At 34.6% G+C, this 15,369-nt stretch overlaps 1 protein-coding gene across 1 annotated transcript in view; it reads left to right on the plus strand.

Moving 5' to 3' along the window:
• Positions 1-15,369, plus strand: part of Tsp68C (Tetraspanin 68C) — a 64,194-nt gene that overhangs the window by 43,544 nt on the left and 5,281 nt on the right. The window contains exons 3-5 of the mRNA XM_081738358.1: positions 4,466-4,678; positions 10,835-11,014; positions 14,947-15,156. Of these exons, the coding sequence (XP_081594484.1) occupies positions 4,466-4,678; positions 10,835-11,014; positions 14,947-15,156 (603 nt within the window). The remainder of the gene's footprint in view (positions 1-4,465; positions 4,679-10,834; positions 11,015-14,946; positions 15,157-15,369) is intronic.

Raw genomic sequence — 15,369 nt, forward strand, 5'->3', positions numbered from 1 at the left:
TTGTCCATTTTGTCCTTGTACCTTTTACTGTGAAGAATCGATAAGACATAATTGTGCTCGGTTCCCTTTGAAGTCTTATTTTCTTTAGATCTTGACAAATAGTCCTGCTCTGACTCGTGTCTCCATTCCAAACTTGTTCATCTGAAGAAGAGGCAAAAACCCTTCTTGCTTTCTGAGCGATATTTAAATACAAATATTGGTAAATACTCCGGTTAAAACAAAACAATATAAATATATACTTATGTACGAACATGTACTTATCAATGTAATAGAAGCATATTGAGTTGGAAACACGTCAGATATCTGGGTTGGCAACGGTCAGTCGACGACCGCAGCACCGGGCTATAGCTGGTGGTGTACTAGACTGAACTCGATACTACGTAAATAGCAGTAGAACGACAATATGCAGTCAACTGAGTAAACAATGATAATGTAAAATGGGCGATCTCTCTGATTCGGTTCGGCTACGTGGTGCGAACATGACAAAGGTGGCAGTTATTTTGTGTGTATGGGGACGGATAGTATCGAAAGTGATGATGGCCTTCAAAACTCATGACAAACCATATCGGCGAAGAGGAACAGTGGTCAGAAGAAAACCCTCAGTGACAGGCTCCGTCGAACATTAAAGCAGATTGTCACTGAAAAACAACCTGCAACTGAGGTGCAAGTGACGGAGGAACTCAAGCGACACTTCTCAAAGTCTGTGTCGACAATCGCCACAAGTTACATGACATTGTCATACGGAGTCACGGAGTCGGATTGCACGAGCGAGACAGCTGATAAGGATAATCACGCTTTACCATGACACCAATGGTGCCACGAACATGCAATATGAACCGCTGATGGCTGGAAGCGTGTGATTATGGCTGGACGAGTCTTCGTCCACTTTATCCCAAGCCACAGGCTGTTTTTGGGGGACGTCCAAAGAAGCGAATAATCTGCAGTGTCTCGGCCCAATCGTGTAACATCGCAATGACTCTGTGATGTCGTGTGCAGAAATATCTTCATTTTCAGTGTCCTGCGCTAACGTTTACCGGTTGCGTCATTGTCTGTGATTTTGTCGCCATTTTAGGGATCATGTACACTCATGTCCAAAATTACTGTCGCATATCTATAACTGTCTTCTTATAAGAATATAATTTGATAATGAATTTGCAGGGTACTTTTAATACTGATGCTATGTGTATAATCGGGAAATGTATATTTATGGTAAATTTCATGGGAAAAGAATTATAAATACGAAAATTATAATGAGTAAAATAAACTGTTGCTAAATGGACAAGAAAGTTTTATTTTCGTTTTATTGTTCTTGTTTACTGCTCTTTTGACATGAAATTTTCCACTTACATGTCTTTGCCGATTATACACATACTAACATTATAAGAAATACCGGGCGAATTCGTTATCAAATTAGATTCCTAGAACAACATATTTATAGACATGCGACAAAAATTTTGGACATGAGCGTGCATCCTATGGTTCAGATATTGTTTCTAGGTAGTGATGATAGCATATGCTATGATGATAATGTGCCCATTCACCCATCTGATTGCTGTGTGGTTTGAGGAACTTCGGGATGAAGTTCAATACCTTACTTGGTCAGTTCAGTCCCAAACCTGAACATTATTGAACACCTATAGCCCGTTTTGGAGACACGAATCCGGTGAATTTAATTCACGCCTCCATCTTCTCTCACTAAATTGAGTGACGTCCTGCACACGGAATGGTGTAATATTCCACTTACTACTATTATTACACACCGCTATGACTCCATTTTAGATCGCATCAGAACTGTCCTAATGGCGAAAGGTGGTTCAACGTCTTATTAATCTAATAAGTTGTTTTTTAAAAAATATGTTTCCATTAAATTGGATAATTTATACTTTTATGCTATTTCATTATCTCATTCATAAAACGTTATTAGAAAATATGAATTGGTTATTTTTTCCAGTCATTTTATTTTCTTATTCTTTGTCATACAATAAAACACGTACATTTTTGAACACATGCAAACTATTGTCGTTAAGCGTAGAAAGACCGCCATTTTCAAACTAGTAGTAATTTAACTGAAAAAGAGAATTTTCGTGTCTTTGGTAGGAAATTTGTCTCAGAAAATGTACGAACACTGTTTCAACTACTTGAAATATCACATCTCACTTGTTAGCCATGTTGAGTGAGCTTATGAGTAAGCTTATACAGGCGCGGATCCCAAGGGGGCATATAGGGTCTATAGCTCCCCCTTGACGCTGAGGTATACACTGGATAAAATGGGCTTCAATCCTGCTTTACACTTGATAAAGATGCAAACTATGGTTTAGCCCCTCCCTTGATCATATTCTGGATCCGTCACTGTATATATATATATATATATATATATATATATATATATATATATATATATATATATATATATATATATATATGTGTGTGTGTGTGTGTGTGTGTGTGTGTGTATGTGCCTGTTTCACTTTCTATTAACGTATTTTTTCATGTTTATTATCAACCTCAAGGAACAACTAAACTAAACATACTGTATACATTACTTTGTTTTATGCCAGCGAACTTGCTTATCCAACAGTAAAAAAGTGCAGTTTTCGAACCTTTTAATCAGTCCATTGTTTTAAATACTGCATGCGTCAAAAAATATAGATATAAACACTTTGGACTATCATAGAATATTTGTTTCCTAACCTACAAGGTTAAATTTCTGGAAGTAACGCTACAGCCCTATTTGAAAAATAAGTGTACTTTCTGATCAACGTTTCACATTGTGGTTAAAGTAAATATTCATAATGATGGTCTTCAGCATCGATACATTCTTAATACGAATCATGACTGCTTGCTTACTTTGCACCTAAATGTCCAATGGAATTTCTGCGTACACCGTTTGAACCTCATCGTGTCCAGGTTACGTGGTTTACGAACACATAATCATTTACTGTGCCACTTAATAAAAAAATCGAGAGGTCTGAAGACTGTACAGAAAACTCGATTGGTCCCGTGCGTCCTATCCATTAACCTGGTACATCTTGATTCAGGTATGCTCACATATCCCTATGATAGTGCGGCAGGGCGTCATCTTGTTGGTACCAAAACCTGTCTTACCGTACATTGCATGAATGGCAGAAAAAATTGAATCAACAAGCATTGTTAGGTAGTTTTCTCCAGTTACAGTACCATCAAAACGGAAAAGCCCAATGATTCTCCTAGGGAACCAACATATTACACCTTTACACCAGGTAAATTCACAACCTTTTCAACAGTGATGTGGGGATTATCTTCATCACAATATACACAATTATACCTGTTGACAGTTTCATTAAATTTGAATTGTACTTCATCCGAATAAACAATGCCATATATAAATCCGGTTCGCGTGTAACTATCTCCTGAACCTATTTACAAAATTGTGTCCTGTGATCTGGATCGTCGCCACTTAGCTGTTGCACCAGAATTGGAATATGCACGTGCAACACCTTTCTTTGGTATGGGTAACACACTATAGTACTTACACCGCTCTCATGTGGTCCTTGTCTTGATGATTTTTATGGTGAATACTGAAATAGTGAGTAAATCAGTTTAGAACTTGTAGCCGTGCGAGGTAGTCCTTATTGGCCTTTCTGGACATCACACACTATCATGAGCCTTGAATTTGTCTTGTAGACCTAATTGTTATTCTTTAAGGCGAATCTGTTCCATATTCATGTCTCTACTGTCTCTGGATCACAGCAACATTTTCAAACTTCCAGTACCATTTAACCTGCTTCTGCTCTTCAAACCTCGAACGTCCGTCCGCCTTGTTGATGTTACTCTCTTGCTACGAACTGGGTTGCACAGCTAGACCGACTTATCTACTGACTTTTTTCCATAAATTTAACCTTTTAACCATCCTGGAAAATAAATTTTCTATGAGAGTCCAAAGTGTGCATACATGTTTTGACACATCTGGTATTGTTAAAAATTACTCTCTCACGTAAAAGACACAACTAATTCAATGTTAAAAATTAGTAATAATAATCGTATCATAATAGTTGTACCAGATAATGCTGATGTATTTGCGTGTATGCTTTATGACAAATATTAGCCCTATGGTAATTTTCTGGGTACGCTATTAGATTAGGACGGAATTACTCCCTTAAATTTTCTCTGCTCCTCTAAATGTATTTAAAATAATAGTCCAAAAGATATTCTCTTAATTTCACATTGCCCCGTTTATATTTAAAGTTTGTTTCTGTTTGCATGCCTGTGGATGTCACGAAACCACTGAACTTGATAAAACAACAGGTAATGAGTGACAAGATAGTGAAATGGTATGGAAACATGCACCTACTCTACTTATTTCCCAATCCTCATCAACATTACACTACATGTTAATGTGTTCGTACACGCACCCCTGACCTTGTATATTTAAACAAAAGCTGATTGTTTGATATGTACTGAAGGTGTTATTTGTTTTTTTCCACAGCTGTCGGGTGTAGCCCTGTTGGTGCTGGGCGTCCTGCTGTTGTCCGATACGCCTCGAGTGTTGCTGTCCCGCCTTCTCCACTCGGCCGACACACCAAACCCTCTCTTCTACTATCTGGCCCTGGGACTTGTTGGTATCGGGCTTCTGTTCGCAGGCATCGGTTGTATCGGCTGTTGTGGAGTTTGTCAGGAGAATAGATGCATTCTTGGAGTGGTACGAAAGCTTTATTAATTTAATTTAAAATTTCATTAGTAACATCCTCTGATTTACTCACAAGGTTTCTTAAATACTAACTATGCAGCATGGGCGCCCGAAGAAATTTTCAAGGAAGGCTCAAATCGCTGGTTCCTATATTATGTTTGGTAATTTTTATTTGTATTAAGGAAATCTTAAGAAATTTAATATATTTGCGTGAGCCAAGGGGGGAGGGGATCGGGCTCCACCCTGCCCTCCCCTTCTGGCGCCCATGCTGTCTAGTGCACAGCTAAAGAGAACGAACGATTTTTTTCTTTCTTCATATTTTTAGCAGCCTTACCACATAATTTTAATGGTATGCACTGTATCAACTTCGTCGACGTCTCATGAACACAAACGTTCAAGTTGGATTAAATTGATCGATTTCAATTCCAAAGTAAAAGAATCGTATATATAAAAATGAAATTGATTTTGTCTGTTATCGCATCACCTGAAAACGACTGAACCGTTTGACCCTTCACACACACACACAAAAAAAAAAAAAAAAAAAAAAAAATCTCACTAGTTTCTCAAGTAAGGCAGATGAAACTCGAAATGTAAACTCTTTATTAAAAATAGATCGAAATGTATTCAAGTTTTTTCGAAAGTTCCTCTTTTAAGGAGAGGGATCTACCTAAATTTCTGCACATTCAAACGATGTGTCTATCCAGAGTCGGTTTTACCATGTGTGCAACACATGCATTTGCACGGAGCGGCAAGTGGAGGGGCGACAAAATCTTTCATAACTATATAGTAATTTTGGGTGATTCTGGACAGTCGCTGAATCCGGACATCCTAAGCTTTGTAATGTGGAGACTTGTTATGAAGCCCATTTGAAGCTCCGTACCTTCCTACACTTCAGCGCTGAGTAGGAAGTGCAAAGACTGTTATACGTGGTTTCGAACATTTGTTGACCTGATGTAACTTTTTATTGGAATACATTAAGGTTTTACACAGAAGTGGTTATCAGCAAATGGTTAAGTAAGACATATATCGAAGCGAAGACCCTACTTTACTCGTTGCGTATTGGAATAATTTTATTACTTTGCGAGTGCCTGCTTAACGCGTGCACAAGTTTACAGTGCTCAAAACGGGCGAATTCGGACACGTTTATTACGTTAGGCTGAATCCGGACAATGTGATTAATGAACTATGTGGATTCAGAACACTCTCTCCTCTCTCGCTTTTTACATTTATGAGTGTGAAATAGAGGTCTACTGAGGCCCTACGTGAGGTCTATTGCTTATATCTAGCGTCTATTCATTTTTGCCATAAATGGACTCCGAGGAATTACCAGAAAAAGTTATAAAATTATCTTAGGATCTACCAACACAACTACATTACAAAATGCTAATCATAAGGTGTTCAGAAATTCTACACTACAGAATGGCTACATCATCTGGTATATTCCCATTTGATCCGCAACAAGTTCGGGAACATGAATTTCTTTTGTCGAATAAACATGATCCACCAGTAGCTGGAAACAATTCCACTTCTGTGTCATCAGACTCATCCCCAAACACGTCTCAATCGCCTTCAGAGTCCTCAGTTAAACAGTTCATATCTTTTCCTGCTTTTGCTTCTTTCAAACCCACATCCCAAAGGCCAGGTGTTGCTAAAAAATTAAGTGTCACGAATTGCAGTTTCTTTCAAACCATCTCCTCAAACACAATCGAAGGTATGGATGAAAACAACTGTGGATTTTGTGGGAAGAATTAATATGCATCATCATCAAGCAAATATGGTTCCTGGGTGTTCTGTACTGTAAGACCTGGTTTTATGAAAGATGTGTGGGAAGTGATAACGAACTGCATTTTATGTGGACAATGTGTCTGAATTATGACTAGTGCTTCACGAAACTGGCAGACGTCATTAATGCAAATAATAATAATAATAATAATAATAATAATAATAATAATAATAATAATAATAATAATAATAATAATAATAATAATAATAATAATAATAATAATAAATGCTAGTCTCAGTGCACACAAGTTATACATTTTACTAATAATCTAGTTGTTACTAGCAAAAAATAGTAGTACAATGTAGTTTTAATGGAAACAAATGTGATTACTATGTTTAATGATTAAACACTATAGTGGTAGTTACACTACTGTGCATTTAGTTTACAGTTTCAACAGTAATTAGTATAGAAATTGCTATGTTAGTAATTTGTGTGTATTTATCATGTATTTGTATTTATATTTTGTACATATCATGTTAGAATGTTAGTGTAGCAAGATAATAAGCTAAAATATACCTATCATATATATATATATATATATATATATATATATATATATATATATATATATATATATCTTCCTTCAAAGTTCAGTGTCCGGAATCGCCAACCTACTGTCCGAATTCACCATTCCAAATTTGCAAATCAAAGATTTTGTCAACTTTCAGAAAATTATTTTTTTATTTCTTTACATGCCATTCCAGGAAAACTATTTCAGTTGTACACGCATACCAACATATCATTAAATAATATGACGAAGTATTGGACATTTTTGTTTAACGGGGTAGTAGTAAAAGAAAGAAACATCATTGATAACCGATCATTGGTAACATCATCAGTAACCGATTAGCATGAAAAGTTTATATACAGAATTGTAATTGTCACCATCTGGATTAAATGCAATAGTAGAAGCTGCTACGATTGTTTACAATTGAATTTAGTCTACGTAAGCTTCGGCAATAAAAAAATATTACTATTGCTCTCTGTGTATATAGCCCCTAAATCGATTTCTAGTGACAGTGGAGCCAAAAAAAAAATAATAATATAGCCAGTACCTCCTCGTAAAGATGTTCATTTAAAATTGCCCACAAGACCAGATGAGACAGAGCTTTTCCGAACAGGAACAAATATTTATTTATTTATTTATTTTGCCTGTTTTGACTTACAATATGGAGAGTATCTCCTATAAGTTCTACAGTTGTCATACGTATATAAATGCAAATTGTAATTACAGCTTATTACACCATTTGAAGTACAAAATTATAACAAACATTACATGTTAAATTTGTTACATCATTACATCATATTCATACATCGTTATCATTTGCGAATTCCTGAACTGAATAATATGCTTTAGAAAGTAAGAGTACGAATTTTGTTTTGAGAATTAAAATTTACCTCTTTATAATGTGATGGTAACATATTATAAAGTCTCGTACAATTTAAATAAACATTTTTTTGGTACTTGGAGTAATTTTGTTGTACTACGTAAATGTCGTTTAATTGCCGCGTGTTGTATGCATGAATATCTCTTGTTTGTACAAACATCTGTTTGTTTTATTTCACGAAGTGTATAGACTTATATATGTATAGGCTTGGAAGGGTTAATTTTTTTTGTGATCTAAATATTTGTTTACATTATGTTCTTTTATTTAGTCTGAATATCATTCGTAGTATTTTCTTTTGTATCCGAAATGTTTCTTGACTGCATGCGGCTGACCCCCAAAAAGTAATTCAAAAACTGAGGAGTGATTGAACTTTTGCATAGTATATCGATAATAAGCTATTTCGTGAAACTGTATCACGTAACCTAAAGAACGCAAAACATAAAGTAGTCATTTTTTATTTAATGTTTTAACATGGGTTTGCCAAGACAAAGCATCATCGATGTAAACACCAAGTGATTTTGTTGCATTAGAATACTCAATTTGTTTTCCATTAATGTTTAGCGAAGGGAAGGATGGATTATTTCCTGGAAAACGAAAGTTTATTGCGACTGTTTTATCTGTATTTAGGAGAAGGTTATTTGCATTCAACCAAGTAACTATTTTGCTTATAACCTTTTCTGTCTTTACCAATACTAAATTTGGGTCTTGTTCAGTAATAACTATATTTATATCATCAGCATATAACATGCATTTTGTGGGGTGTAAAGTTTTTATCAGATCATTTATGTAAATTATGAATAAAGTAGGGCCTAAAATGTTTCCGAGACGAGACGTCACTTTTACGACATGTTTTTGATACGAGATTGCTTCAACTGATGTCTCGCTGGCAACGTTATGCCCATTCCCAGAAGGCTGATGACGCACTCTGCTGAATTGCTTTGACATAAGTTCTCCACGCCATTTTTAAACTTTTTCAGTGATTTTGTTCACCAATGTCACCTTCATGGTACGTCGATATTTAAAAGTGTTGTCCTTGTATACAAGTTGTAAATTATACAACTTCAATATAAATTTTTAGCTGCTAACTGATTTAAATGCCCCTTCTAAAGTTTCAATGACCCATAACTTTTCTATTTGTATATTTGATACAGTCTGTTTTGTTGCAATCACTACTCCTTTTGTTTTTCTAACATGAAATTTTTATTTACCTCCATGTTATTTGCAACTTTTCTTCAGGTTTTCTAGTTTCTTACTGATTTTCTTTTAAAATTCCTCAAAAATCGCCATATAATATGCAAAGCTCATACACCTACCAAAATACTGTCTCCATTATATAGACTCTTCTTCCTTATCTGTTCTGGATAGATATTAAATAATTTTGATTAGTGGCGGCTTTTGCGGATAGGCCGGGTAGACACAGCCCTACGCAAAAATTTTGAAAAATACATAAAGAGTAAATATATTTTCCACTATTTATATTAAGGGTCTTCACGAAGGCGAAATTAAACTACCGCTAATTTTAGAGTCTTTCTGTAATATCTTCAAAACAAATAAAAATATTCGAAAAACAGAAACGTAGTGAACTCGACAATACGATTTTGTATGTGATACTATTACCACAATTCACCTATCTGCTTTTGGTATGCCGCTATTTACAGAACCCGCAAAAAATGCTAAATCTATCTACAGTTGCAAATCCAAAGCAGATAGATGAGTTATGATACCAGTATCACACGCAAAATCGCATTGTCTGGTTCACTACATTTCTGTTTTTCGAATATTTTTTTTTTAATTTGTTTTGAAGATATTACAGAAAAACTCTAAAATTAATGGTAGTTTAATTTCGCTGTAGTGAAGACCCTTAATGGTAGATAATTATTTAAGAAATAGCATCAATCACTACCGTAAAAGCAATTTCCTACTGTCATTAATAAATCAAATGTGTATATACATCCATAAGCGAGGGAGCGGGCCTACCCAAAATTAAAATCCTAAATCCGCCCCTGACTTTGATGAGATGTATGTTTCCCTTTCATACTCATATGTAAACATAAAATTGCTGGTTACAAGTTTCAATAGTTATGTTTGAAAATTATAAAATTTTTGGTTTTGATATTCATAATTTACTTCATGAATGAATCTGAAATGCTCCACAATACATGTTAGCACTAAAGTCACATGATGTTCTCTGAAAATTTTGAAACTTTGCTAGATATCTTACATATACCAATATTTATTAATGGACCCTCTATTTTTGATTGTTACTTATAATGTAAAGCGTGGAACACAATTCATGGCGTGTGAAACTATGGTTGTGACACGATGTTGCCATGTGGTAAAGGAGTGGGACTAAACGAACACACTACAGTGCGAGCAAGAGAGCAGGTGATAGTATGGTTCGTTTCTTCAACCGGAGTACAGTTAATACATAAAGAATGAAGCTTCCTACGTGTAATGGGACATGCCATAAATAAGTCATAATCCAAGGGATCTGGCGGAAAACACTCCCGACAACTAAATGGCCAACCCTCATTTCAAACAATTGACAATTGACAGTCACTTGTCAACTCCACGCGAAGTCTCAGTTGTCACAATACTAAACGCTAAATCGAGAAGTTTGAGCTCGATTCCCTGTTCCCAAGACCAGCTTCCTCGTTCTTGGTACATTGCCTAACAGCTGGTTTATATTAGCCATAGTATTGGGAAGAAAGAACAGACATAGTGGGTGTTAAGATGTTGCAAGTTGGAACCCCGCAAATGTGTAATTGAAAGAAATTTGCCGAACTACACCCTGTTGAATAAACGCACTATACGTCTCATTTTCTGCTGCGAACGTGTACAAAGATGTGGCAACACGACAGCCCTCTCATTTGCTAACAGCGTCTAAAGGGAACTTGAAGCGCCGCCTTCACAACCCATAAACGCTGTCCTTTCGCATAGTAAGTAATTAATATACAGAAAAAAACTAATCAAATGTAACTTTTCTCTACTTTCTAGTATGTATTACTGCTCACATTGCTGTTAGTTGGAGAAACTGCATTAGGAGTGTTAGCAGGTATTTACCCTGATTACGTAGGAGTTGGCTTAACCAACAGATTAGTAGAAACACTGCAACGAAATTTTGGAGTTCCCGGAAAAGAACAATTAACTGCAGCAGTGGACCTGGCGCAAAATAAGGTACGTTTACTTTTTATTTTTTATTTTTTATTTTTTTATTTTTTTTAGCACAACTGTAGTCAGAATTTAATTTGTAGTAGCAGGTAAGGAAATAAGAGCAAAAATTTGTTTGCTATTGTATCCAAATTTCATGGATATATAAATTTTTAATAACAAGAAAAGTAGGGAAAACTAATTAAACAGCAGTGGCGGATCTATCCCGGTGCCAAGGCCTACCCCCTTCCCAGCTTTTGAGTGACAAAAATAATTTAAGCTATTATTTATATGTTTTTGAAAGTTTATTGTAAACTCATGATATACCTATCATAGTCTGGCTTCTCGCTACCCCCTCCCCCTCTTCAGTTTTTACCTTTCAGATCCGCCACTGTTAAGCAGCACTTTTTGTTGATTAACAGTGTTGAGTATTTATTCCATCTTTGTTTTATATCCCATTGACTTTTACGGAGAATGATTTTCCTGTTTTCTTCGAAATCAACTCGAATTTTAATAATGTGATTTTTCTTGTTTCTTTTTCAAATGCTTTTTTTAAAAATAAATCAGCATTATACAGCATTGAATTTAACATTCCTTAAATTACATTTTGGTTATTAAATATTAAAGTTACGTATAACATCTTTGAGATAGCGAAGAATATTTGTAGCATTGTGCAGCACTAAATTTTGCCAAAGGACTAATTAGTCTTGAAATGATCAAAATGTGGTGATTAAGAAGAATAGAGAAAATCCATTGAGTTTAATGGAAAACAAATAAATGTAGTTTTGAGAAAATAGAGAATAGAATAAATTTTAATAGGTCCTAGTCTTAAAAATATGAATATAAGAAAGAATTGCAGAATGAGGGACATGATACAAGATATCTTAGGAACGAAATAGGGAAGAAAGAACAGTATCTGGGTAGTACATGATGGACAGTATTATAGGGTAACGGTGTCATCGATGAGAAAAATTGAACAAGTCAAGTTATATTCTTGGAAAAAAATCTAGTTTCTTACTTTCATAATTAAAATGAAAATAAAAAAAAAAAAGAAAAATTTGAAATTAAATGTCATTTATGTATTGAAATGAAAGCTTACAGGGGGAAAATTGCTTTTCAATATAACTGATCAATAGTTTACACAGACTGTTCCATCGAAGGTAGCCCCAAGTAGGTTACTTTATAACAAAACAGTTAGAAACGAAACGAAACGTTGATAAATTCTATTTGTGTGTATAAGAAATAGAGGACAATCACAAAACTGAAACTTATCATCTTTCAAATATAAACAGAGTTGAGCGCGACGATTCACACTTCTGAAGGTAGCAGTCAGTATTTGAGAATACATCGTCAAGATACTACACCAGGCGTTGTGTTCTCTCCTCATTAAATCCACTAATGCCATTTTCTTCCACTTGGACTAGAGTAGAAGATGTCTAACAGTGGCCTGGAAATTATTTCCTGCGTCACTAGGCTCTCAACTTTAATATTTTGGATATTAGTTTTTTTTTTTTAAAAAAAAAAAAAAAAAAAGCACATTGAACCATATACTTGAAAACTTTTTTCCTTGGATTAAAACTCTGTTCTATGAAGAATGTCATGAAATATCATTTGTTGCAGCTTGGTAGCAGATATATTTATAAAAACATAAAAATGTGAATGTTAACAATGTCTTGAAAAATAGTTCAGGTGAACTACTGAGAACAAGGGGTTGACCGTCCCTGAATTAGAACATGGTGTTAAAAAGTCAATGCATTCCTCCATATTTTGAAAACAAATTTACATAGATAAAATCGGAGCTACCTTCGAGTGAAACACCCTAGTACATTTTATAAATTGCAAAACTTGTTGTAACTTCATATTTTTGTAAATAGATCATCTCAAAAAAAGAGATAAAGCAACATTTTGTAAAGTAATTTTTGAAGTAATTGCATAGAAGAATTAATGGATCATCCAAGTTTTATTTTAAATGTACAAAAGCAACGAACGTTACTAATAGGAAAACTTGAGAGCTTATTTGAAAGAATGCACTACTAAAAAAGAAGTCAGGGATCTATTATACTAGTAAAACTTACGCATAGTCGTAAAAAATCGTTTCCTTTGATTTTTTAAAATTTTACATACAACTTAAGAAGCGAAGGTCTGCACACCATAAAGTTTTATTAACTTGTATGATGGTCAAGTCTACCACCATGCCGTTTCATCCAGATCAGATGGGTTCAGTTGAACTCGAATGATTTGTAGCATCCATACCACTGATTTTTCAGGGAAAAAATCAAAGAAAGAAGGAAAATAATGATATCAACTACTATTGGGTGGACGGGAGGACACAGCCGCCCCTGAAACTTCAAATTGTTTGTTTAAAAAAGATGCAGTACCTTATTTAGTTGCAAGAAAGAAAGATAGAGAGAGAAAAAAAGAATTCTGATTTAGTTGTGGTGCAGAATAAGAATTCAATAATTTAAAATTTTAGTATTTCCGATCCATTATTCCTCCAATATTGTCCATTGTTGTTGTTGTTGTTGTTATTATTATTATTATTATTATTATTATTATTATTATTATTATTATTATTATTAGTAGTAGTAGTAGTAGTAGTAGTAGTAGTAGTAGTAGTAGTAGTAGTAGTAGTAGTAGTAGTACTTGTACTTTAATTTGACAGCTCTGTTATCGTCAAAGTTTCTGTCGTTATTGACTTCACGACACTGAAGGAGACTTGGTTTCCTAGTTTTCATGGAGTCATTTCTCGTTTTCAGAAATCCTAGTGTTTTGTCGGAAGCAACATTTCATTTATTGTGCTAATCTGGCAGCTCCGGTGTTTTCCTTTCCATGAAAGATTCAAAGGTTTTTGTCTTCTGCAGACAGACATGCTTTATATTCACTTAACAGAATTACGTACTCATTTTGCAATGAATTTTCAATCACAGATTCTGTTAAAATCCCAGAAATCTCATTAAATTGCGTTATTAAATTGTTCACATTCCCATTAAATTGCTCAGTACATTTCAATACTACCAATGTAACTATGAATGAACTGAAGTTAGTTCTCCCTCCCCCCACTATATATATATATATATATATATATATATATATATATATATATTTCTTTTCCTAGTGTTCTGACTGCGAGCCTCCCAAAAGATATACCGAATTTTACATCCTTTTTTATCACCGATGAAATGTATACAATATTAAAATCTTAGTGGATTACGAAATTTTCTTCTTTCGAATTTCACTTAAGACAATGTACATCATTAGTTATTAAGAAACACTTGCAAATTGCCTATTGAACTATTTGTGAAGATTCCTGCTGACGTCCAAGTTATAGACAATTATTTCAATCTCAAGACGAAAACTTGGCTTAGAACTGTCATGCATATGCAATCTTAATTCTGGGTAGACTTTTATATAGCCATCAGTAGAATTTAGTAGAAGACAACATATTTTTAGTCAAGAATTTCGGGTATTTAAACCATAAAGGTATGATGTATTATTGAATAAATTTTGATATCAGTAAAAGAACTTCTCTATTTCTTTTTTTTTTTTTTTTTAAAAAAAAAAAGAATACCGGTGCTCACTGCAAAGGCAAACATCGAAGCTTACAAGTAAAAGAAATTAGCATGTGTTTGTTTCTATTGATCGTATTAGTTGTTCCAGATCTTGAAATTGAAATATTCATTTCGTAAATACTATGTACTGTGCAAAAATTTAAAAAATGACTAGAGAAATTGTCTTTCCAAAAAGAAAGGTGCTTGCACCGCGTACTGTTGCGTACCGCCAGAGAAAATACCCTGAATATATTTCATATGAACAAAACTGACTTTAGAAGTTCCTGTAAGAATGTACTGAAACGAACATTGTGATTAGTTCTTCTTTCTTTATTTTCACAGTGCAAGTGTAATGAATACTGTAATTAGTTATTTTATCATAGTACAATAATTAAATAAACAACGTTATAGTTCCAGTGTTGCGGTATACGAGGCTCCAATGATTACGACACGTCACGATGGAGACTACAAGAACTTGGAGGCCGCGATTTGGCGGTACCACTCACCTGTTGCTTACTCCTCAATGACGAAGAAAGGGCGTTCCTAGATCCACATCCTCGAAATAGATCGTTGTGCCAATCAACGGACCCAGAGCGTTACCAGTTAGCCAGATATACAGAGGTAAATTATTATAATAATTATTAATATTATTTATTTATTCATGAAAGTGACAATATCTCCAAAGCCTTGAATTGGTCCCATAAAAAAGAAAGAATACATAAATAAACCAGTGGTGCCCACCCCCCCTCATGTCTATGACGCACCCCCCTCAATTGTCTATCCGTAGGTGTTCTTCCATGAAAAAAAAAACCTTTTCGATTAATTTTTACCTCC

Source organism: Thermobia domestica, chromosome 14, assembly GCF_964235325.1.
Source record: "Thermobia domestica chromosome 14, izTheDome1.hap1.1, whole genome shotgun sequence".
Taxonomy (NCBI): domain Eukaryota; kingdom Metazoa; phylum Arthropoda; class Insecta; order Zygentoma; family Lepismatidae; genus Thermobia; species Thermobia domestica.